Source organism: Ambystoma mexicanum, chromosome 5p (assembly GCF_040938575.1).
Source record: "Ambystoma mexicanum isolate Mex_15411 chromosome 5p, UKY_AmexF1_1, whole genome shotgun sequence".
NCBI lineage: Eukaryota > Metazoa > Chordata > Amphibia > Caudata > Ambystomatidae > Ambystoma > Ambystoma mexicanum.
In genome coordinates, this window is record NC_090930.1 from 724,142,297 (window position 1) to 724,168,170 (window position 25,874).

At 43.9% G+C, this 25,874-nt stretch overlaps 1 protein-coding gene across 5 annotated transcripts in view; it reads right to left on the reverse strand.

Moving 5' to 3' along the window:
• The window catches only part of AIFM1 (apoptosis inducing factor mitochondria associated 1), a 909,880-nt gene that overhangs the window by 625,365 nt on the left and 258,641 nt on the right, over positions 1-25,874 (reverse strand). For all 5 annotated transcript variants that reach the window (XM_069613095.1, XM_069613094.1, XM_069613093.1 and 2 more), the window contains one exon: positions 1,599-1,631. In XM_069613095.1, the coding sequence (XP_069469196.1) occupies positions 1,599-1,631 (33 nt within the window). The remainder of the gene's footprint in view (positions 1-1,598; positions 1,632-25,874) is intronic.

Below are 25,874 nucleotides of genomic sequence, written 5' to 3' on the forward strand. Positions count from 1 at the left end.
TACTGACCTGAACTTCGGTTCCCAAGGGCGTTCAACCTACCAGCGCCTTCAGACCATACCAATGCTATATAATATATTTTTTTCTTACTTTTCACAGGATCAGCTGAGGGGGGGAAACCCTTGCAACCCCCACTCATAGTATAGTAAACAAGGGTGCGGGGACAACCCCACAACCCTTTCCACTGAATGGGGGCTTTGGTTGAACTTTTCAGGCGCTCTGAATTTTCCAACGGCCCAAATTCAACCAAATCTCCATTCAGTCTTTTTTTCCCCCAGACATTTTGGATGATTCTGAAATTTCTGTGACCCTTTATCAGAGGCCTTGGGTCTACTTGTGATAGTCTTAGGTTTCTTAGATTTAATTGAATTAGTCATTGGCTTAGTTTGCCCCATATTGTCACAGGCATTCCCCTGTGGCTAACCCCCCAGCCTCTTCTGGATTTACGGCCCCTTTTGCCCAGTCCATGAAAAGTTTGAATTATTTTCTACAGATGTAGTAGGACCTACCACACTAGCCCCTGTTGAGAATGGGAATGAGCATCATACCACACAAAGCTTTCTTTCATTTACAGTGGAAGTATTTCATTTACAGTGGAAGTATTCGTCCTTACTTCAAAAGCCACCATATCATACAGGCGGATGAAAGATTGGAGTACAATATTGAGTGTCGCCAGGGTACTCATGCTCACATCTGAAACATCACGATAGCTTGAATTGCCTCCTTGAAATACCAAAGAAGAGCGATTAATAGTGAGGGGAGCATTTACAGAACATCCTTCTGGAAGAAGCGCATCCATAATTGCATCCAGCTCACAACTTTCTGTAATAAATAAACCAGTGGATACACACTAAGGCGCTCTTGAATGCTTTCTACCGCCTGTATTTCATTCAGCAGAGACACATTTCTGGGCCTCTACCAATTGGAATGTAAACAACCCCCATATCCCGGTTCAGTATACAAAAGCATTGTACTTCTCTCCCACCACACAGTGTTGCACACAAAATTACACATCAGCATCTCCGCTTTCCTCCACACTCATCATTGAGCAGGCAATGTGGAAGGTGGCAGCCCCTGTATAATATATAGACCACTCTCTCTCTGGCAAGCCGTCTGCTTGGTGCGCCTGATGCAGATGCCTGATGCAGCTGCCTATGCTTGCGGCTCGTAGCTAGGGGCACTCAACTTCCTCCAGCTGCTGCTGCAGTCTGCATTCGAGCAACGCTCTCTGACACACTCAGCCTCAAAGGAAAGGACCTAGGGACATTGTGCTGCACCTCTGTTACAGGGATTGTAAGGCTGTTTCTGACGCGACTTCCCCCTAAATGATTCATACTGTAGCAAGGATTTAACGCAACTTAATGAAAAGAAACAAGCAATTTGTTCCAAGGTGGAATAGAGGGTTTGAAGTGTGGAGTGTCCTTGCCTTTCATTTCTAGGCAGTGTCATTAAAGAGACTTCCATGCCCATTGTACCCGTCAAGCGCCAGAGGAGCAGCCTTCACATCTAGGGGCAGTGTTCCTGGAGAAGGGGTGTCTGTCAAAATACCCACAATGACTATTTCCTTGCACAAATACATTGTTTTTTCCAATTTCCTTACCTTGAGTTTCTGCAGGTACTTCCTCTTTGCTACCTTATTTAAAGAAAAAGACACAAAATTAAAATTACAAAAAGGAAATAAAAGAAAAAGGAAAAACAATACATTCACCGACAGTTTAGCTTGACTAATCAAATGAGCGACCAGGAGGCAGTAACCACAGCTGTGAAGAAAAAAGTGCACATCACAACCATCGCCTTTCAAAATGCAAAACAGTAAAAGCAATAATTGCAATAAAAGGAACTAAACACAATGGCAAGTTTGTTTACAGATCGAGGAAACCGAAGCAAAAGGCAAGAGAACTGTGTGGTAGCGTGAGAGGACCGAGAATCCCATACCCTCTGCTAGCCGATAACAAGAACAGACACAGCTGTGTGTCCAATGAAGTAGTGCGTGGGGAATCGAAGCGCCGCCCTGACCCAAGACCGGAAAAAATAAATAAATAAAATTTAAAAAGTTGGATGCCGACCCGGTGACGCACCCCCAGTACAACCAAGGTAACGGGGAGTGTGGGAGGCGCAGGGCATGTGACACATGTAGAAGTACAGAGAAAATACTAACATGATTGGAGAGATCCTACTCGTCCTAGTGAGTGGCAAAATCCTAAGATTGAGAATCACTCAGGGATGCAAACTCGTTCCAGTGAACGGACAGAACATAAAAACGACAAGAGTCAAATATGGACTCCACCTACTTGTTCCTGTGAGGATCTAAATAAGCAAAGGACATAAAATTGTAGTGAGCATATATTTGTTGATCCTAAAGACGAAATTAGGGGTGCGAAGAACAACCCATAATCAGAGACTCAGTCAACAATCAAAGAAAGCCGAGACAGGAATTTGAAGAGTCAGGGAAACCAATATAGAAGGGCCTGGAAAAGCCCCATGCTGGAACTGAAGGGCTTATTAAGGGAGCTAGCAAAAGGCTATCTGAAGATCCCATATCAAGGTGAACTTTGCTGAAAAATAACCCAGGAGAAGGGAGCCATTCTCCTCGTCTTTTGTTGTGCGGTAATAGGGTTAGGGTCAGGGTCAGCCTGGGTTAGTTTTGGATGGAGGACAGACTTGTTTGTGGACTCCACCATGGACGGCGAGCACCGTAGTTTAGTTGTGTTAAGTAGGGAAACCCTTAGGGTAGGGAAAGTTAGGCATTTTCTTTATTTTTTTCCAACACAAATTTTTTAAATGGCATAGTCCTCCTGACTTCCCACAAGTACTGACTGAACTCCATTGGGGAATGGAACAATTACCACTAGCAATAAATCTCTCAGTGAGAAGTACTCACAGAGGCTGGAGGTATCACTTACAATTTACCTCATAAGCTGCAATATAGCATATCAGTGCAAATGGTGGCATGGTGAAGAGGATGCCATAAGGTTTGTAAAAAGGCAGAACAATCAATCACTATTTGAGGTTTACCCACACAATGAGAAAGGGAAGTTGCCGACCTCCAACACATCAAACCATCCACATGTAAAGGGGACATCTGCCCACCCACTATCATTAAAGAATGTTCTGGCGGGCTTACTCCCATTATCACTGCATTTATCAATGTGTCATTCTCCTCAGGAATTGTCCCATTAAGCCTAAAAGAAACACAGGTCCGCCCTCTCATCAAGAAACCTTCCCTAGACCCAACATGCCCCAACAACTACCACCCCATCACCACCGACCCTTTCCTCCTCAAAATCCTAGACAAAGCCACCACAACCAGATCCAAAATTACCTTGAAGCCAACGCCATCCTAGGCAAGAGGCAATCAGGCTTCTGCAAAGGGCACGGCAGAGAAACCGCCCTCTTAGGCTTAAAACAAATCAAATTACCAAAATAATGAACATGGGTAAACCTGCCCTCCTGCTTCTCCTAGATCTTTCCGCCGCATTTGATCTTGTTGACCATGACATTCTGACCTCGCATCCCTCCACCACAGCCCACTTCTCCAATAAACCCACCTCATGGATTACCTCCTTCCTGGAAGGAAGGGTTATGAAAGTGTACTCCGATCAGGCCAAAGCAGCTCCCACCACCATCCACTGTGGGGTGCCACAGGGCTCTTGCACTGCACCTACCCTCTACAATTTATTCACAAAACCTCTTTTTGACATGCTGGAATCGCTCGGCATAGCCTACACGAACTATCCCGACGCTACTCAAGTCCTCCTCCCTCTCACTGGCTCATATGACCAAGATGCAGCTGCCCTCCTTCCAAATCTACTCCACCATCCAAACCTGGATGGCTGCCAATGGCCTTTGCTTAAACGGGGGCAAAACCGAGATCATTCTCCTAGGTCCCAAGGAAATACTGCCCAAACTCAACCTGAAATACAACCACTTCACCATTGATAACAAACATACCGTCTCTCCCTCAGTAAAGACCCTTGGAGTCCACATTGACTCAACCCTCTCTTTGTCACGCCACGTTAGCGCCATCGTCTCTGCTTCTGCACACACTACCAAATGAATAAATGCCATCAAACCCTTTCTCACTGCTCAAAACAGACTCTCCTTCGTCCGCGCCACAATAGGAGCTAAACTTGACTATTGCAATGCCCTCTTGGCAGGCACCCCTGCAAAATGCCTCAAGAAACTACAAACAGTTCAAAACAACGCGCTCCGCTCAGCACTCTCCATCCCCAAAAGAGACCACATCTCCCAGACCAGGCGAGACGCCCATTGGCTGCCAGTAAAGAAAAGGATCAACTTCAAGATCCTCACCTTAACACCCAATTGCATCAATCACTCTACCCCCTCATACATATCAGAAACCATACACAGGAACACCTAAACACACCCTACAAGAAGTCACCATGCCAACCAACTCCATGTTCCTTCTGTCAAAAGAGATAATGCCGGAGGCATTGGCTTTCCACACATTGCACCCAAACTATGGAACGCCCTTCCCAATGCTCTCAGAGCTGAACCCTCCTTATCCATCTTTTGCAAATCCCTCAAGACCACTCTGTTAAACTAGCCCCCACACTCCTATTGTATGCATTTATAGTTTCCATATAGTCTGTTTCCAAAGATGTTCGTGTAACCACCTTCCTGTGTAAACTCTACTGTGTAACCACTGCTTACTATGCAACTACGAAGCTCTACTATGTACTGCAACCAATGACTGCCATGTAACTTATCCTATGTAACCAGCAATTTGTAATTTTGTTTATTTGTAAAGCGCAGCAAGGCCCTCAGGCAACTGGGCGCATCTTTGAGAGCAGTTACCATACATACAATGTATAAAATATTTACAACACAATACAGAGGATATATACACAGTTACAGTAGTTTTACAAGTCAGAGCCAGATCTTGGGCTTGGGGCTTCAAGCATTCTGGAAGAACAGCCAGGATTTAGTTTTGTTCTTAAAGGTTAGGAAAGAGGGCTCTGTTCTGATGGGAGTAGGCAAGGAGTTCCAGAACTTAGCAGCTAGGACAGAAAAGCTCACCCCACCAGCTTTTTGGAGTTTGAATCTGGGCATGATAAGGCTGTGAATATGTGGAGTTCTGGTAGGTCGCGTGGAAGTATGGAGTGTGAGCCGAGAGGATAGGTAAGGTGGTGCTTTGTTATCCAGGCATTTGTGGGTCAATGCTAGGGTTTTCAAAGCGATTCTCTGTTTTACTCGGAGCCAACGTAAGTCAGAACGGATGTTAGAAATGTGGGATCTCCTGGGGGTGTTAAGGGCGGCCTTGATGGCATTGTTCTGGACTGTTTGCAATTTGTTGAGGTTAGACTGACTAGTCCCCAGGTAGAGGGCACTGCAGTAATCGATTTTGGACATAAGTGTTCTTGCCAGAATAATACAATTGAGCGGGTTGAGGAAAGGTCTGCAGGCGGTGATAAGTTTGCAGGTGTAGGTTGAGGCCGACCTAACTGCATTTATTTGCCTGTTCAGGAGAGGGTCGAGTCCAGGTAGACACCTAAGGTTTTAGTGTCTACCGATACCTTGATGTCATTGCCGTCGATATTGAACGACTTAAAGGCTTGGTCTAATTTGCTGAGACGTTGAGTTGAGCATAGTAATAATAGCTCCGTCTTTTCGTCGTTGAGGCATAATTCATGTTGTGCCATCCAAGCCTGGATGACCAGTAGACGACAGTGATTTGGAATCGGTTGTGTGATCACCAGTGATGGGGATGAGTATCTGGGTGTCGTCCACGTAGTTGGTGTAGGAGACACCAGGATAGTCGAGCACATCGAAAAGGGGTTAAGTGAACACATTGTAGAGGGTGGGTGATACATAGGACCCTTGAGGGACGCCGCAATGAATTGGTGAGGGGTCTGCAGATGTTAGCAGTGAGAAGACCTGCATGGATCTATTGCTCAAGAATGAGTGGATCCATGCATTGGCAGAGTCTGAGAAGTGGGCTGCCGATTTGAGATGTTGGCAGAGTATTTGGTGATTGACCAGATCAAATGCCGCAGAGAGGTCTAGGAGAAGGAGTAGCGCTAGCTTCCCATTGTCTTTTAGAATCTCCATTTGGGTTGTTAGGTCGATTAAGGCTGTTTCCGTCCCGTGTTTGGGGCGGAAACCGGATTGTCTTAATCCAAGAAGGTTATTAGATTCAAGATAGTCTTGGATCTGCAGATAAGCTGCACGATCAAGGATCTTGAGCAAGAAGGGGACAGTGGTGATAGGTCTGAAATTGGTAGGTATGTTAGGGTCAAGTGATGACTGAGTAAAGGGATTACCCAGGCATCCTTGAGGTTGTCGGGGACAATGCCAATTTTGAAGGAGGCATTTATGAAGGCTGTGATGAAAGGGGCTAATTCATGCAAGGCTTCCTTGATGATGGGAGCAGGGCAGGGATCGCCTTGACAGCTGGAGGGTTTGAGAATTTTCATAATTCCTTCTACCTCCTGAGTGGTAAGAGGGGAGAATGTGAACGTTTTACAGAGTGGGTTAGTTTGGGAGGTGTTCGGCGTGGGAGCGGTCAGGAGTTGATCCAACTGTAACGAGTTTTGTTTGTTTGGAGGGTTGCAATTTTGCCCAAAAGTGCTGACTGTATGTTCGAGCACCAGGTGCTATCTTTAGTGCAGGAGTCAGGGGGTGCTGCAGGAGTCTCTAGTTCCTTGAGGATTTTGAATAATTCCTTCGTATTAGATTGTGCTGTTAGGATACGGTTATTGTAAGAATCTTTTTTGGCCTGAAAGATGGCTTCTTTATAGTTGAACGTAGGTAGGAATAGACTGTCCTTAAGGGCATCAGACTGGTGACTTTTCCACCGTGCCTCTGCAGTACATTTCTCTTTGCGCAACACTCTAAGCTGAGGTGTGAACCACGAATTGAGGTGCGTATGCTGTTTAGGGCTCCTTAGTTTAAGAGGGGCGATAGAGTTTATGGCTGAGAGCACTGTATGGTTGTAGGTATCGGCCATGGTGGTGGGGTCTGAGCAGAGGTTAGTAACGTTAAGTGCAGGAATGATAAGGTGGAGTAGCTTTTCGGCAGTGATGTTCTTTTTGTTTCTGGTGGGGATGGCAGGGGCAATGGGAGGCTTGGGCAGGTGAGCTGCTTCAATGATGAAGGTGATGATGTGGTGATCTGACCAGGCACAAGGAACATTAGAGAGCAGGCTAATGTTGCAGTTGGTGTCGCTTAGCCAGTCTAGGGATCTCCCTATAATGTGGGTAGGTTCATGTATATGATGGGAGAAGCCTAAGTCGGTTAAGGTGTTAGCAAGGGTCCGTGGCCGTGAGGTCTTGGTATGATTGAGATCTCCAAGGACGATTGTTTGAGAATTAGTTTTAGCTTTATCGAGTACTAGGGACATGATGTTGTACACAAATGTTGTGGGAGGACCGGGTGGTCTGTATATAAGATGTAGAGTGGCTGTTTGATTGGCCGATATGGGACGTTTGACGGAGAGTAGCTCAGCCGATTCCAGGTTTGTACTTGGAAGGCTAAGTCCAAGTGATTTTTTATGGATGAATGCAATTCCGCCATCTCTAGAGGTGCGGTCACATCGCGAGATGGAATAATCAGGGGGGATAGCCAAGGATAGTGCAGGGCCAGAGGCGGGGTGCAGCCAGGTTTCTGAGATGGCAAGGAGATCAAGCTCCTGAGTCTTGATGAGATCAGCTATGTCCAGTGCGTGTGCTGCAAGGGATCTAGCATTGACAAGAGCAGCCTTGATCTGTGTGGCTTTACTTAGTGGGTCTGAGACTGCCTGGGAGTGAACAGGAGTACATGAAATGGGAGATTGGTGGGACGGGCTAGGCGTTAAGCGACTGGATGTGGTAGGAGGGCGAATCGGATGATCCATCCTGCCCAGGAAACGTGTTCCTAATCTTTTGTTTCTTAAATGTGTGAAGCATGGTTGGTTGGGTGTGGGTTTTTTGGTGAACTGGTCCAGCCATAAAGCAGGGTCATTTAAGTAGATGTTGGGCAGCTCAGCGCTCACAAGAGCAGTCGAAGGTCTGCATGTAGGGGTCATAGTTGCAGGGCGCACACTGCTGAGTGCAGATAGGCTGGCTAATGCTAGAAGTAGTATATTAGTGTAAAGCCCTAGCTCGCTGTGCGATGTCCTCAGTGAAGAGAGCAGTAACCTTGGGGAGGAGTGTAGTAGCAGGATACCAGCGTAGAGGTAAGGTGAGGCGATTATCAAATGTTAGTGGTTACTGGCTAGAATTACATGCAGTCCAAGAATCAGAAGGGTGGTAGAGCCGAGGCTATGTAGCTCGTCTTTCTGAGTGAGCCAGGGTAGGTAGCAATCAGGAGTCTGGGAGTGTGGGAAGGCTAAATAGAACTAGTACAATGCAGAACGTGCACTTGCGCGTGGTGAGGCTTATTACAATGCAGGGCCCTGAAGGCTGGGTGGCACAGTTGCAATACAAAGGCTAAGTGGAATTATTAGCTGCAAGGCTCCCAAGAGCTGGATGGTGCAATAACTGACATCTTGGCAAATCCAGACATGCGGTATGGGCTGAGGTAGAGTTCAAGCTATGGACCACACATGAGCTAGGTGATGCATTTGCAGTGGCACAATGGCAAAATACAGACATGCCGTACGGGCTGAGTAGAATTCTGACTACAATGCATACATGAGCCAAGATTGATCTAGTACATACTAGATATATAGAGATTAGGTGATGCTAGAGCAAAGTGGGCAAGCAGGGCGCGATAGGATCTCTGGATCATCTGTAGCAATAGCCTTCCTGAGCAGTCAATTTCGTATAGGTAGCAGCAGATTTGATCAAGTCGAGTATGATGAAGAATTGGCTGGCTAGGAGCCGATGTGGAAAGAACATGTAATGTGAATGGGTGACTCACAAGAGCCGGATGATGCGAGTAAGAGGTAGAGGGTCTGTGCCACTTATGCTGTCCAAAATAAGGAAGGTATTGTGGAGGGGGCACACTCACGGGAAATAGTGGACGTGTTACAGGCAGGGGGTCTGGCCGACAGCGCGGACAGACACGTGGACAGACACAGACAGGCCCTTAGGAAAGCGGCCCTTGTGGAGGGCGCCTGGCTTCTGCCTTCCGGTCGTCAGTTCCGATGAAAATGCTCGGCAGGCCCAATCAGAATGCGGCGGTAATAGGGCATAGAGCACAGCTCAGCTGATGGACGCATCTGGCGGCCATCTTGTAATTGGCGCCAAGATCGATATTGGGAATAGCGAATAAGCGACCAAAAAGATGATAAAGCCGGAATCTCACACCCGGGTAGCTGTAGCAGTAGGTGTGGTACCTGAGCTTCAAAGGAATCCAGGAAGGAGGCAGGATCGCTTGTTGTGGATCAGCTCATGATCCATGGGAGAGGGCTCCTGGGGAATGGGAGCAAGACTTTCTGTAACACCGGCACGATGCCTGAGGGCTGCTGCACGCTTTAAAAATTAAAAATAAAATAAAAACGAGCAATTCAGAAATGAACTTTCTAGAAATCACAATTTACCATCATAATGGAATTCCTTTGGTGAAACCTCATCATAAAGTCACGGAGAAGAATGCACTGTCACACTATGGGAGCCAGCACGCTAAACACAAAGACAACTTGCCCTTTGAACAGTACTTCAACCTTGAAAGAAACAGCAGTAGTTATGAGGCATTCAAAGTTGAAGCCAGAAAAGTCCAAAAATTAATAGAGGTTACCACCCCCCATCCTAATCAAAAAGTAATCTAAAAGGGTTTCCAATAATAGGGAAGCTTTGCTGGAACACAGCCCTAAAAGTAACAATACAGTTAGATTAGGATTTGTTAATATATTCATTAATATTTCCTAAAAAAAAAAAAAAAGAAATCAAATCATTGTAAGGAATTGGCACATGACTTTTCATAAGACCACGGAGAAACCAATATTTGCTTTTAAAAATAGCGCTAGCATACATACAAATAAGAAATGTTGCATTACAGCCACACTGTCGGAACCCTCCAACAAGATTATTGGGCATGTGTCCTATTCTTGGCCATTTGCCATGTGGGTTGTGTATAGTCTGTAAGAATGCGATTAGGATCAAATCCATTGACCTAGGACTACTCCACACCATGGTTAATAACAGACCTTACAAATTGCAACAGCAGCAATGTTATAAACATGATTGTGTCCTTGTGGTCTGAGATTAATCAGTGAAATTAATAGAAAATGCAAAACTAGAATTATCGAGCACAGGAGCAAAATCAAAAACCACATTGAAAAAGCTCCTTTGTTGACACATTATTGACCCAGGAACATGTTCCAGGAAATCCAATAGCTAATTTTGAAAAAAAAGAAAAGGCCTGAATCAGGAGATCATCATTAAGAAGCTCATTTGCCAGGAACAGAGGTTAATTATTCCTACCAGGAACCACCTTGTAGGGATCAAAGGGAACGTGGAATGGCACAATGTATCATAAGCAAGATAGTACTACTCTTTTCATAATTTGTCATTAATAGGGAATCACCTATTTTTAGGAATGTGTCCTGGATAAATGGTTTGGCAATCGTCTGTCATTTTGCATTAATTTGAGTTGTGTTCTCAGATTTATAGGAAAACCTGTACTTCAATGTGCTATGTGGCGTGAGGACTTCATTGCGATTCAGTAATGACGTTGCCCATGTAAATTTGCCCATTTCGGCACAAAGCCATGGGAGAAGGCCAGTAAGACTGAACTAGCAACTTTTTTTTTACACAAATTGTTACACTTCCCAATGAGTAACACGAAGTATGCATATCTTGATACATGGGACCGTTTCGATAAGGGTATAAAATTATGGCTGGGAGTATAGTTGCATTCCTCAGGCTCCTAACTTTTAAAAAGTTCCAACCGTGAATTCTATGGCAACCTTTTCTTTGAGGTTTCTGTTAAGAAGGATTTCTAGAATCTGGCCTGGTGGACAGATTTTAGGGGGACATCCTAGTTATAGTGAACAGGGAACTCTGAGGTTAGACAAAACCCAAGCAAGGCAAACATGGAGACAGTCAAGGCTATTCTCAGGACAGAATGAGTGGGGCCAGAGGCCCTAAATGGAGTCCACACAATATAGCACACAATAATTCAATTCAGACAGGTATGCATAAAAATATTAATTCTAGGCCTTCTACACAAAGAAAAATGAAACTAGCAGGTGATATCACACAATACTCAATAAATGTTAGGGAGAATTCTCTGTTAAGGCTAATTTCCCAAACCTAGTGAGTTCCCCAGCAGCTTTGCTGGATTTTTGGGGTTTATTTTTTCTCCTGCTAAGAGTGAGACTCTTTCTCCCACTCTTCGACATGACTTGAGATATCCTTTGACTTTGGAATGTGTTTCATGGGCTATGGGGTCTTTTACTCCATAGGGCTTCATGTGGTTTTGGTATGTGTGTTACACAGCGCCCTCCGTGCCGTAAATCCGGGGTGTCATAGTGACCCCCAAACATAGACTCCGTACCCTGGGACTGACTACTGTCTCCCAGGGCATGTAAAGTCACCATTGGCTTCACTAGTCCTAAATTGTGAACAGAATCGGTACAAACCATCATATTGTGGGCGTACTGGTAGGGGCAATTTGATTGCCCCTGGGTCTGTTGTTCGAGGGGGCACTGTCCAGTCCCCCCCTGAGCGAGTTTTGGCTGGTGGCAGTGGATACTACTTTTTATATTCAACCGCGAATATATTCCTATGGAAGGCGCCACCTATGCAAGCATTCTACCATTTGCTCAGGTAAATGCTATCCGCACTTCTGGTTACCGCCAATTTTACATGTAACAGCCTTCTTACTGCCGTTTTCTTTTTCTGTTTCATATTATTTGCATCTATCAATTTTGACCTTTTCCACCACAACAATGATCGGTATTTCAATTTACTTTACTTATATGAATGCATACTGTTGACACATTATCTTTTGGAATATTATGGAATGACACATGTACAATTACAGACTTGCCCTGATGAAGGATATGTAAATCCGAAATGCATTGGCAAATGTTCTAGTCTGATATAAGATGCTAGTGGCTTTTCCTTCCTCGCCAAGAAGATATTAGCAACGCCTCACATCACGAGACGAATTATTCTTCTTTCACAAAACTACTTGTTGATTAAAATCTTCTTTGAAGAATCAATGGATTTTCGTGGCTATTATCATTTTTTCTAAATATGTGAACATTGAATTTTGGAATATATTAAGCTTTTGAAAGTTTGCATAACCAATATACCCAGATTGGGTGTCCTGGAGAGCGGCTGTGTGACCTTGTATCCCACTTGGTCTTTTGCTTTGTTAGTTGATTTCGAATTTGGGTGTCTCCTTATTCATCTCAGCCGGCTCCCTTTTACAATTTATGGACAAGCAATTTCATAAGAAATTAATTTTCTAACAGAAATCATTATTTGAGTAAGGATCATATCCTGTAGTGGTGCCCACTTCTTTTTGCTATTTGCTCAGCCACAGCTACCAGGTAAATCTGGGTGGTACAGACTGCTACCAATTGGGTTTACTGTCAACACCTGTAGTCTTAAGCCTTTTACAGTGGTCCCTAAAGGAAGTGCACAGGTTTCTGCCTAACAAACATATGCACATTCACCATAGGTTCATATATACATTCAAATTACTTATTCAACACAGGAGGTAAGTAAAAATAATGGAGCAAATGGAACCATTCACAAGTGATTTCCTTAAATTAAGAAGAATGGGGACTTGTGCCCAAAAATCAAAGGAGCCACAATGCTTCTCACCAGAAGGAGTCTTCGCAGGCAAGTTATAATTTACTTGTGTTGGTGAAGGAATGAAATATTCTTTACCAATATTACAAAAGGTAAGTAGACTTATATTTCAGGAGTTACTACCCAGGTCTGGATGACCAAAAGGCAGTGGAATGCAAGGTTAGGAGCCAAAAGGGACATCCCAATGTTATCCTATGGAACTCAGGGGTGGAAACATACGCACTGCACTGCGTGTACTCACACCAAGATTACTTGATGGGTCTGCTGGGAGGGGGGGTCATTGGAAGTCAGATTTCACCGTAGTTGGTTCCAGTGAGGTGCCCAGGAGCTGCGGGTGCAAGGATTCCTCAGGTCAGATACAGATGCAACCACTGGCAAAGAAATATATGCCCGATGCAAGCTTCTTCAAGACACTTCACTGGCCAGGGGAAGGAGAGTCCTGGTGATGGCCACTGCACACAGGCGACAAAAGGTGTCCTTCCAGTCGCAGTCACAAAGCTCCTCTAGGAGAGGATCCCTCGATGCTGGGACGCTGAAATTCAGAGGGAAGATGACATGTGGCACGAACTGGCAACTACAAAGTTCTGAGTACAAATAAAGAATGGCGATGGTTCTGGCAAGGTAGCCCACAAGAGAGCTTGTCAGTCCACGAGTGGTCAAGGGACACTTTCGAAGGCTCAGTCAGTTGGACCCACTAGTCCAAGTGCTGAAGCACCGTTCAGAGTCCTCAGTGACCAGGTAGTCCAACAGGGCTTCAACTGGCCAGACAGAGGAAGCGATGCCAGACCTTTTCAGGAGTCTTCTTCAGATCTTCAGTCAGATGTTCTTCTAAGAGGATTCTTGGCTCAATCACTAAACTGAAGAAATAGCTGCAGAAGTTCTAGTCTTACTCAAAATTCAGGCAGGAGGTAAGTCAAAGCCCACCAATTGCAAGGATCTGTACCATTCAAACAGTCAGTAGTTGGTCCAAACGGAGAGAGACATGGAAGAAAATTTCCTATTTAGGAGTGAGAAAGAACAGAAGCAAGATATTGGCAGGGAAGAAGTGTAGCTCAGTTTTAGCAGGGTTAAGGTGCAGAAAGTAAGATCATCCGGGATTTGATGGCAGTGGGACAGTTTGAGATAGTAATGGGGAGTGACTCAGAAAAGGAAGAAAATGTAAAAGATTTGCAGGTCATCTGCATAAAAATGGTACAATACATTAAAAGGAAGAGGTCAGCTCAGGCGGGGGAAATAGTATAGAGAGAAAATAATAGAAGACCAAGAACAAAACCTTGGAGTACGCCTTGAAGTAGAGAACAGGGGGAGGGGAGGTGGTAGTTATAGGAACTACTAAGAGCAGCCTGGCAGGTAGGGTTAACCCAGTTGAAAAGAGACCCAGAAAAGACAAGAGGAGATATTGACGATAGTAAGACAATGATTAACAGTGTTGAAAGCCACTGGCAGATTCAAGGATACAAGTATAGAAGACCAAGTAAAAAAAGAAGTTTGGAAAAGTTACTCCAATGCGCCAACCTTATTCAAAGAATATGTTCAAGGTGAGTCAATTTAATTTTGTTTTTATTTTGCACAATAGATTAAAGAACATTCAAACAAAAATTGTTCCAATTTTGTGTTTCACACCATTTCAATCCTTGATACAACTTGATATTAGGTGTTAACTCCACACCTATAGTTTTGTAGCTTCTTCAAGAAAAATTATTTTTGTTAAACTGATTATCTGTGCCTAACTATATCTCTCTCAACACGTGTTTCCCCATTGTTGCCAACAATGGTTCATCAGGAGAGGAAGTGTATTTGCTGAAAGAAAAAAACTAAATTTCATTTAGAATAATGCTAAATTACATATTCAATTTTGCTGTTAATTTTTATATACCCAAATAAAATGCATTTTTTTATGTAATGACTCACCATTCTTGTGGTTTTAGCCTATATCCAGCTAATTTTGACAGGCTCAAAATAGATCAACAAATAAACTTGATGGTTATTTTATTTTTTCAGGGTTTGCCTTTTTATCCCAATTTTTGGATAAAGTTCTGTGTTATAACTAGAGGGAGGAAGGTGAAAAGAAACAAGAAGAAAGTATTTCTTGTTAGTGCGCTTGGAGAAAGGGTCACAGTTTAAATACTAATTTTCTGACTCTGCTTAGTTCTACAGAAATAATACTCTTACCTGGTTTCTTGTTTTGCGATCCTTTGCCATGATAAGCATCCGAGTAAAAGGATGACTTACCCTGGCTGGTTCCTACTATTTATGCCGCGATCATGCCGTGATGACATCACACCACGTCCACGTGATTTAGCGTGACGCGATGACATCGCGCACGTTTTTACGTGCCAGCGGCCATTTTGGATTGGTAAAACTACCTCTAAACTCAAACCTTCCTAAGAATTGATCATATTTTAGGAATACTTATTTATTTTCGAATATTGTTTGTTGGTCATTCAACTAAGAATTATTCTGTTTTTAGTTCTACATAGATAAGTTATATATGTGCTCATTTAGTTTTTTATTGGCTAATTATTTTAATTTTATGGTATGTTCATGCAAAGATGATTTGTGGGCTGATTTTGAATTCTCATTTGATCATAGGATAATACAATTTTTAGATCATGTGTATTAAGCAAATCAATTCTAATTGTAACATACATGTATAGAAAGTAAACAAGTGATAAAAAACCTCAAACAAAAAAATATAAATAGATATTTAAAGCCAGTTATACATTTCCGTGTCACAATTTAAACCTGTGACACAGGTATCCATGATACAAATCCATTTGCATTAATTTTTTCGTAATAAATCTTCCTTATTTCCTCTCGGAGATACAGTCACTTTCTCCAGGCCAAAAATTCTCAAATTGGAAATGTCAAAATCTGGGTGATTCGTGATGATATGTACTGAGATGGGGATCTTAGATCTTTATTTCTGATTGCTCTTATATGTTCAAACATTCTCCTTTTTACTTTTCTTATAGTACTCCCTACGTATAGCTTCCTGCAGGTGCATTCTATCCCATAGATAACAAAAGTGGAGTTACAGTTCATCATTTGATTAATGTGTTTAATTTTTCCATTCGGTAGTTCAATTTCTTTTTTGCCTTGTTTTATGAACGGACATAATTTGCAGTGCCCACATTTGAAAGTTCCTATATTTGCCATTTGAAAAAAGATTTTCCTCTCATTGGGTAATGGACTCAAAGCTTGGGCTGATCAAATTATTAATAGTCGGTGCTCTTCTGAAGCAAATATTTGGATTATCCAGATGTTTTTTGCAGACTTGAGTCTGTGAGAAGAATATTCCAGTGATTCTTGAGTATTTGTTTGATCCTACTTGCTTCCGTACTGTATGTAGTAATGAAAGAAGTTTTTGGACTTGTTTTTGTTAATTTTGGTTTGTCTTTCAAAAAGAGAGTCCCTTGATACAAGTTCTGCCTTGATAGTTGCTTTTTTGATGATTTTCGTTCCATAGCCTCTGTGTATGAATTTTTGATGAGTTTGTCGAAGATTATCTTGAAAGGTAGAGACAGTGCTGCAATTTCTTTTAATTCTGAGAATCTCCCCATATGGAATACTGTGCACAGTGTGTTTAGGATGAGATGTTGCATAGAGAAGACCATTTCCAGCTATAGGTTTCGTGAATAACTTTGTTTGGATTTGTGCATTTTCAACAAAAAGTTCAAGGTCCAAAAATTCTAGGTTTGTGGCACTGGCTGATTTCGTGAATGACAAATTAAAAGAGTTGTTGTTGAGATGAGTTATATAGTTGTCCAGATCTTTCATGTTTCCTTCCCAAATTAATAAAATGTAGTCTATGAAACGACCCCAAAATTTGATATTTGTATGGAAAAGTGGATGTTTCCAAGCATGTTGCAACTCAAAAAAAAAAACATAAAAAGATTTGCGTAAGGAGGGGCAAATTTCAACCCCATTGCAGTTCCTTGGAGTTGTTTAAAGATGGTATTGTCAAAAATGAATATATTATTGTGCAAACAAAAATGTAGCATTTCAATTATCATTTTGTTTTGCTCAAGAAATGAGAGAGATCTTGTTGTATGAAAAAACGTGCTTTCCAGCCCTTTTTGGTGTTGTATACTTGTATATAGTTGTACTACATCCAATGTGACAAAGTGGTAATTGAGTTCCCATGGTATTAGATTTAACTGCTGTATGATGTGTTTTGAATCTTTGACAAATGAAGCTAAGTTTGCTGCCAACGGTTGTAGATGAGAATCAATGTATTGTGAAGTTCTTTGTGCTATTGAGCCAATGCCATTTATGATAGGTCAAAGTGGTGGAAAATCTTTATAGGTTTTATGAACTTTAGGCAAAAAATATATTGTTGCCTTGATAGAATTTTTGCAAATCAAACTGATATTCCTCATCACTTAATAGGTCTTGTTCATGCCAGGTTTTAATCTGATCATTCCAGAGAATTTCCAAGTCAGGAATAGGATTATTAGTTAGCGTCTCATAACATTCCATTACATTAAGTTGTTTAGATCCTTCTCTGATATAGTCAATTCTGTTAAATAGGACAATTTTTCCTCCTTTGTCTGCTGCTTTGGCTATTATTGACTTATCTTTAGACCAATTATTAATTGCATGAAGGCATGAGGGACAATTGGCAAAGGCAATCAACAAATACTGCCCGCCATATCGGCACTTCAAACAACCCTCGAAGCCAAGATCGATGAAGTGAGTATAGATGTGGGGCTATTAAGGCAGGACGTGAGGACGCTAGCTGAATGCACAGGACAGTTAGAAGCGCAAGTTAGGGACAACACCAAAGACATGGCACAAACAATGGTGGTTGTCGAAATATTACAAAAGAGGGTAAAATTACACAAAGAGGGAGCAGATGACGCCGAAGGATCCTGCGTCTTCCTGAAGGTATGGAAGGGTCCGACCCCACCAACTACATAGAAACCCTACTGCTGCAAGAACTAGGACCAGGGAACCTTACACAGGGATACAAGGTAGAGTGAACGCACTGTCAGGAACTCGCCCTGTGTGCTCCCCCCAGGCCCAGTGTTTGAGGTCTGGGGGCATAATACAAAAGGGCCTCAGCTAAACTGGCAATTTACCCAGATTACACCTTCCAAGTACAGAAAAAGAGAGCCCCATTTATTGCCACAAAGGAGAGATTGAGGAAAGCTGGACTTAAATACATGCTAATCGACCCGGCCAGGCTGAAATACTACACAATGGCCGGGCGGTACTCTTCGACAACCCAGCAGAAGCAAGACTGGATGGACAGTGTGTGAATACCAAGGCTGGGGAAGGATCAAGTACAACACAGGCTAGAGGACAGATGTAGGCCTACGAACAAAGTAGATTGAACTGCCTAAACTAAAGACCATATAGTAGGAACGTGCTGAATAAAGGAACCAGCAACTCAATGCGGCATGGAGCGGTCGAGAGAGTTCACCTAGGTCATGCATAATGGCCGCCAGACAGGAATATAGACCTGAAGCAGCAGGACTGCAAGGGAAAAACAGTCGACTTGGTAAGAGTCACTTAGTAGAAAAACTCTGCTACTAACCTGTTCAATTTGGAGGGGGTACGCTAAGTACCCACCCGTTGAGCACCGAACACCTGGTCAGTAGTCTAGGAGTGGAGGGAGCAAAAGTGGGAGAACCCAAGCACGAGTGGCATAGCTGGGCAGCTAAAATTGGGGAAGGTTTGGTTGGGAAGGTGAGGGAAAGGGGAGAGAGCCGACAAGAGTACTCCAAAGTCCTGACACACAACGAGCTCTAAGAAGCAGAATAAATTCGTTGAGGGGGAAACAATGGTAAAGAACATTGAAACTAACACATGATGGCGGGAAGTATTTAAGTAATGGCCTGGAACATTTGAGGGCTCAATAACTACGTGAAGAGGCACAGAATAATATCATACCTGCATAGACATAAGGTAGGAGTGGCCCTATTGCAATAGACTCATCTAAACCAAACTAGACAAGACAATCTTGCTAAAAGATGGGGTGGCTTGGTAGTGGGATCCACATATGCGAGGGGGCTCTCATTTGGGAGGCTCAGTCGGTCCCACTTAAAAAACAGCACACCAAGACCGATTAAGGAAGGATGGCAATAGTCCAAAGGACGCTGGAAAATAGGGATATATGTATAGTGAACACGTACGTGCCTAACCACGATGCCACAACATTTTTCAGGTCCCTGTACTCAAGGTTGGGGCCGTATAGGGACGGGGGTCATACTATGGGGTGGGGATTTCAATTGCACATTAAACCATAAAATATATAGATCTGATGACAAGTACAGAAGTGCAGCTCCACCTGCAAAAGTCCTGAACACACTCCTACAATCCTTGAAGCTGGTGATCATATGGAGGACAATTCACCCTGAAGGCCGAGATTATTCACATCACTCCACCCCACACAAAGTGTATACAATATTAGATAACATGTACGGGGAGGAACATATGAGGGAATTCAAGGAGGACGAATATAAAAATCCAAGAGTATTGTCAGACCGTGCCCTGTTGGAACTGAAGTGGGTGATAGCCGCGCTGATACCTCCAATACCAACTTGGTGACTTCGGAGTGCGGCCCTGCTAGACTCAGCATTTAAAGAACATGTTAGGCAACATGCAGAGTACTTTTTCAAAATTAAAGAGATACGCGTTCGATTTATGGGTATAAATTTGGGAGCCATTCAAGGTGGTGAGCAGGGGATATATGATTTCCCAAGCAGGAGGAGTATGCAAGGCCATTACTTCAGAGCTAAACAGATTAGAACAAGAACTTGCATATGTGGAGAAGAAGAATAGCGTAGGACAGGACCATCTAAGTGCTGAAACCAAACTTAGACTGGAGTGCCTGACACAGCAAATGTAGCTATGCAAAATAAGTAGAGGGCATGCACGCACAGGGAGACAAACCGGGTAGATTACTAGCTTTTATATAAAAACGATGGAAGGAAAGCACCAATACACTACGTCCAGAATGGGGATGTAAACACGGTTAACACCCAGTTGGAGGTGAACAAAGCGGTCTATGAATATAAGGAGCTATACGAAGACACCCGAGTAGAGCAAAATGAGGAACTAAAAGCAGCCTTAGATTCGATATCCTTACCCCAACTATAGACACAAAATGCACACATTAGATGAGCCTGTAACGACAGAAGCGGTAAAAGCTATAATAAGAGCATTGCACTCGGGCAAAGTGGCGGGTATGAATGGGTTGCCGGGTGAATATTATAGAGAATATACGGATACCCTTGCATCGATCTTGATAAGAGTATTTAATGAGGCATTCGAAACAGGGTCGCTGCCAGAAAGTATGAGGGAAGCAGTGATAATCCCACTACCCAAATCAAATAAAAAATGCAGTAGATTGTGGCCTTTATAGGACCCTGTCCCTATTGACTCAGGACAGCAAAATCCTTACCGCACTACCACCAAACAGCATCAGGAGGGTAATGAATGTGCTCATACACCCGGACCAAACTGGATATGTTCTAGGCTGCACCATGTCATAAGTAGCACAGAAGGCAAGGAAGGGCACAGTGTGGTCGCCTCGCTGGATGCAACAAAGGCATTCGATTCAGTCCATTGGGATTGGCTATATGCAACAATGGTTACATTTGGTTTCATGCCAAATTACATGTGCTGGGTAAAAATTGTCTACAATAAGCCCCTGGCTAGGTTTAGGACGGGGAATACATTCTCTGATGGGTGCTATAAAAAAAACAAATACCAGACAAGGCTGCCCATTAGCCCCTGTGTTATATATTATGGCAATGGAGCCGATAGCATTCCTGAGGCAAGAATACCAGAAAGCCTGAATCAGAATAAATGGAGAAAACCACATAGTGTCATTGTATGCAGATGACAAATTGTATATACAGAACCTGGAGGAGAAGCTACAACATGTATTAGAGGTACTAGGAAACTTCAGCAGGCTGTCAGGAATCACAATTAACAAGACCAAATCCTGTTTGTTCCCGCTAGCCAAACTAGTGGTAAATGACAACAGCATATTGCCGACACTACCACTCCCTTGGAAAAGAAACACCTTTAGGTACTTGGGGCTGGACATCTATCTTAACCCACAACAAGAAAACAAACACACACACACACAAAAAGATGGAAGGGTTGGTCAACTCAATTACATTTTGGGGGAAGCGGCCACTGATGGTGATGGGGCTGAGCTTGGAGGAAGAGGCTGGGAAGATTGATCAATGAATAGGGGAGTATTGCTGATTGACATTGGGGCCTATTGATACGTGGGAGATTTGCACACACAGTATAGAGGTTTTGACACACTGATGGAAGGGGAGATCATCAGGCAGGGATTGTCTCAGAGATTGCCAATGTGTGTGGGGGGATTTAGAAATGCTGACGATGGAGCTTGCTGACAAATAGCTTTCCATATGTTGCTTTTAGCCACACATTGTTACTAGGCCGCATTGGTGCTATTAGGCATGCATTGTTATTAGCATTGTTATTAGGCTGCGTGCATAGAAGCCAGGCGAGCTGGTAATGTTGCAGTAATTGGTGACCATGCAAATTAGCTTGCTAATGGGAGTTTTATCATGCAGTGCTATGCATGAATAAAAGTGTTTTCTATTGTTGAAATGATTCATGCGTTTTCTTTGTCTCAAGTTATGTTATTTCATTTTGTGTCATTTTCTAGTGTTTGGGTTTGTTTGTGTGTCCCAGAGCAATTAAATAGTAACAGTGCACACCCCCCTCAGGTATATTTAGCAAGACTGAAATATCATCGCAACAACGAGGGGCCAGATTACACCCCCTGGTGTTGCATTTTCGATTCACAAATGGTGCCCGTAACGCAAGGCCTTCCACTAAGCTAATATTGATTACTGGAACAGAAGGAATTGTTGATGTTTAGTCTGCAGAGTTTTGCAGCAGCTTCTGATCCACTGATCAAATTGGCAGACGGCATGGTTCGAACATCATGTGCAGCTGTGTTTTGTATTTGTCGTTTTTGTCTTGGGTTCTTTCTTGGGAATGTCTTGTGTTTTGAATTAGAGAGAGCATGTTTGTCCACAGCTTCGCTCGTCCACAGGACCTAGTTGTCAGACTGTTTGGAAATAAGTATTTTGTTTGAAATCCGCAGATGTATTTGGGTTGGAAAAAATCCAACCTTTGTTTGGAATTTTATTGGTTGGAATTTGTGCACATATTCACTGAGCTTAAAGGCGGAGATCGGCTCGTTCAGAGATGTCGAGAGCTGGTTTAGTAACTCACACAAGCTGTGAGAATTTAGTTGTTGAGCAGCCCAAAGGGTTACAAGGAAAAACTGCAGTAATGAGTCCATATCTTAGTGATTTGAAAGCAATAAGGGATCGACTCAGAAATATGCCTGCGACCTGGGAAAGCGTCCCAGCAGCAGCAGACAAAGTTCCAATGGGAAACCTAGAAGGGGTAATGCACAAGACAGCAGTCCAAGAAGGAGGAGTGAATATTGCCTTTCAGGAGACGCAGTCACCTAGGGGAGGAAATTGGAGTGAAATGAAAGCTAGGTCACGACGGGGTCGTGTGACACAGACAGCATGTTCCACTGATAGTGCAGCAGTTCAAGTGATTGACACGACAGCAAGGCAAGAGAAAATGGGGAATACATGTATTAGAGACATGTGCAGTTTGCCAGAAGAAATGCCTAGAGGGGTTCCCTTTGTAGATTTGCATTGTGAAAAGTCCAGTCCTGATGTATCATCTTTGAATGCACATTTGCATAGAGTTGGTTTTGTACAACATTTCGATTTGCATTCCGAGTTTATGGGGAGGAGAGAGATTGTGAAAATCTTTGATGTGAAGTGTCATGACAACAGCATTTTTGACAGAATTTTTGACAGCCGCATTTCGCCTACTTTTGGAAGGGTTAATATCGTTTTGCCTGACAGCTTTGCAATATGTTTTGAAGGCAGACTTCTACAACGAATCGTGCCAGACTGGGATGTTTTGAAATGCTGAATTATTTGAATGTTTTTACATTGCCAAGCGAACACATTGAGAGAACTGGTGTTTATGAGAGATTAGGCATGCCACTGAAGTGTGCCATTTCAGCAGCAGACTTTTGCAGTAGGCCGAGAAGAACAAGTTACTTACCAACTGGTAACGTTCTTTCGACTGGATGTTCCTCGAACGGATTCCACATCTTTGACATGTAATGTCCACAGCTATGCAATTCAGAAACTTTTTCGGGAGAGGGCGTCCTGCGTCGATGACGTCGGGTCGATGTCCCTCCAAGGCCTCTGTCGAGGGCGACGTCTTCGAATGTTATAAATAGGACGCACGGCGCCCATAGCATCAGTTTAGATTTTTCTCCCCATAATGTGTGGCACCAATCCAATGCCTACTTGACTGCACATAGCCTTGCAAAAACTTAAGCTGCAATCGCATAGGAAATTCTCCAGAGGGGCAGGCTGGAAAAGCGATGTGGAATACGTTGGAGGAACATCCAATAGAAAGAATGTTACCAGTTGGTAAGTAACTTGTTCTTCGAATGGATTGTGTACTCCAACGTATTCCACATCTTTGACAGACTCCCAGCAGTACAAGAAAAATGGAGGAGGGAAAAGAATTTAGAATATTCAATCAGATGGCGGAATAAAGAACCGCCTTACCAAAGGCCATATCTTGGCCATGGATCGTATCCAGGGAGTAATGTTTAACAAAGGTGTGGATAGAAGCCCATTTGGCTGGATCACAAATATGCTTAATAGAAACGCCCCATTGGAGGGTGGTGGAAGTAGCCATGCCCCTGGTGGAATGAGCGCTCAACCCTTCAGGAGGGTCTATACCCGCCAATTGGTAACACTCTAGAAATATAAATGCTCAGAGCTCTCCTAGGATCCAACCTATGGAGTCACTCCTCTTCCTTACCAGGATGAGGAGGATAGAAAGAAGGAAGAACCACTTTCTGGCTCAAATGAAATTCAGAAAACTACCTTAGTTAGAAAGGTAAGGACGTACCCATAGTACAACCCTGTCCTTGTGGAACACAGTAAAGGGCAGCTTAGATGAAAGTGCCTGCAATTCACTCACTCTGCGAGTGGAAGAAACTGCAACCAAGAGCACTGTCTTGAAGGACAATCTCAAAGGACAAGAGTGGAAATGTTCAAATGGAGCACCCATTAGAAATTTCAAAATCAAATCCGAAACTGGCACCTGGAAAGGGTATGGCGGGAACACATTAGTCAGTCCTTTAAGAAGGGAATAGTTTCTTACCTGTAACTCCATTTCTCCAGCATTGGTATCTTTCATGGATTCACATGCTTAGAATATTCCCCGTCGTCAGGCTGGGAATCCCCGGTACATTATATAGACCCTTTCCCGTAGGAAAACTTTTGCGACGCTTATGCGTCCTATCCACCTCGTTTTGTATCATGCGTGCCCGCGCCGTCAGGACGCCCTGATATAAATACAGGTCCCGCCCCCGCGCTCCCTCAGATTTCGGCCCCCAAAATAGTGGGGGAACCAGTTTGCATGGCCAGGGGAGGCAGGCGGGCGCATGTGAATCCATGAAAGATACCAATGCTGGAGAAATGGAGTTACAGGTAAGAAACTATTCCCTTCTCCAGCATTGGATCTTTCATGGATTCACATGCTTAGAATAGATTACATAGCAGTACCATCCCAAAGAGAGGAGGCGTGCATGCAAACTCACATACTTTCCTCACAATGCCAGTTCTCTATGGTCGTGTACCCATAGGCAATAGTTAACAGAGAACGAACAATATTCAATCATAATTGCAACCAGAAGTAACTCCTCAACCGGGGCTTACCTTATTGGAATAGGTGTCGAAGCACCGCCTGTCCCATCCGAGTATCTTCGGCATGTTGTTGTGACAAGCAGTAATGGCGGGTAAAAGTGTGCGTAGCCGCCCAGGTAGCCGCCATGCAGATGTCCCCCAGAGGAACTCCAGACCACAGCGCCGTCGACGATGCCGCCGCTCTAGTGGAATGAGCTCTTGGGCGTCGCAAAAGAGGCTTCCCAGCCTTGGAATGGCAGTACGAAATGGTAGACGATACCCATCTTGACAGTCCTTGCTTTGAAATGGCCTTGCCTTTAGCACCCAGACCATAGGCCACGAACAATTGCCTTGTGTCCCTGAAAGGTTGCGTGCGATGAAGATAAAACTTGAGAGCCCTCTTCATGTCTAATGTGTGTAACGTGCGCTCCGCTCCCGAGCATGGCTCTGGAAAAAATGTAGGTAAGACAATAGAGGAATGTTTATGGAACACTGAAAGGCGCCTTCGGTATGAACTGTGGGTTAGTGGCCAGGACCACCTTGTTCTTAAAAAATCTTAAGTATGGTGGGTCCACCATTAGAGCTTGGATTTCCGAAATACGTCGGGCTGAAGTGATGGCCACCAGGAAGGCCAATTTCCAGGACAAAAACTTTAGAGACGACGATGATATTGGTTCAAAAGGAGGTTTCATAAGAGACGCTAACACCAGATTGAGGCTCCACACTGGAGGAAATCTATTCTCGGGAGGGAATCTCCTGAACAACCCTTTAAGGAAGTGCTTAATCAGGCGGTCGCTGAATAATGGTGCGGAATGTTGTTGACGTGTAAACCTGGAGATGGCGGCCAGGTGTACTTTTATCGACGACACCGATAAGACCTTTTGAGCTAAGAACAGCAAGTATGGAAGGAGCTGTTCCGGCATAATCAACTGCGGATCCAAACCTGGTTGATCCCCACACCACTGACAGAAACTCCTCCATTTGTACGAGTATGAAGTGTTTGTGGCAGGTGCTCTTGCCGCTTGCAGAATACGACGACACTCCTCCGGAATCGTTAGCTGGCCAAATTCGGCGAAGTCAGGAGCCAGGCCGTCAACTTGAGGCTGTCCGGGTCGTGATGCCAGATGATACCCTCCTGTCGAGACAGAAGGTTGGGGATCTTCCTGAACCTCATTGGCTCCGCCGCAGCCAAGTGCAGCAGGTCTGAGAACCACACCTGCCTGGCCCAATACGGGGCTACCAAAATCACCCGACATGGGTACTTGAGGATCCATTGCAACGTCCTCCGGATAAGAGGAAAAGGAGGGAATGCGTACAGGGATTTGTTCGTCCATGGGAAGGAGAACGCATCTCCCAGTGAGCCCTGCTGAGGCCATCTGCTTGCGTACTGCGGGCATTTTCTGTTGTCCTTCGTCGCGAACAGAT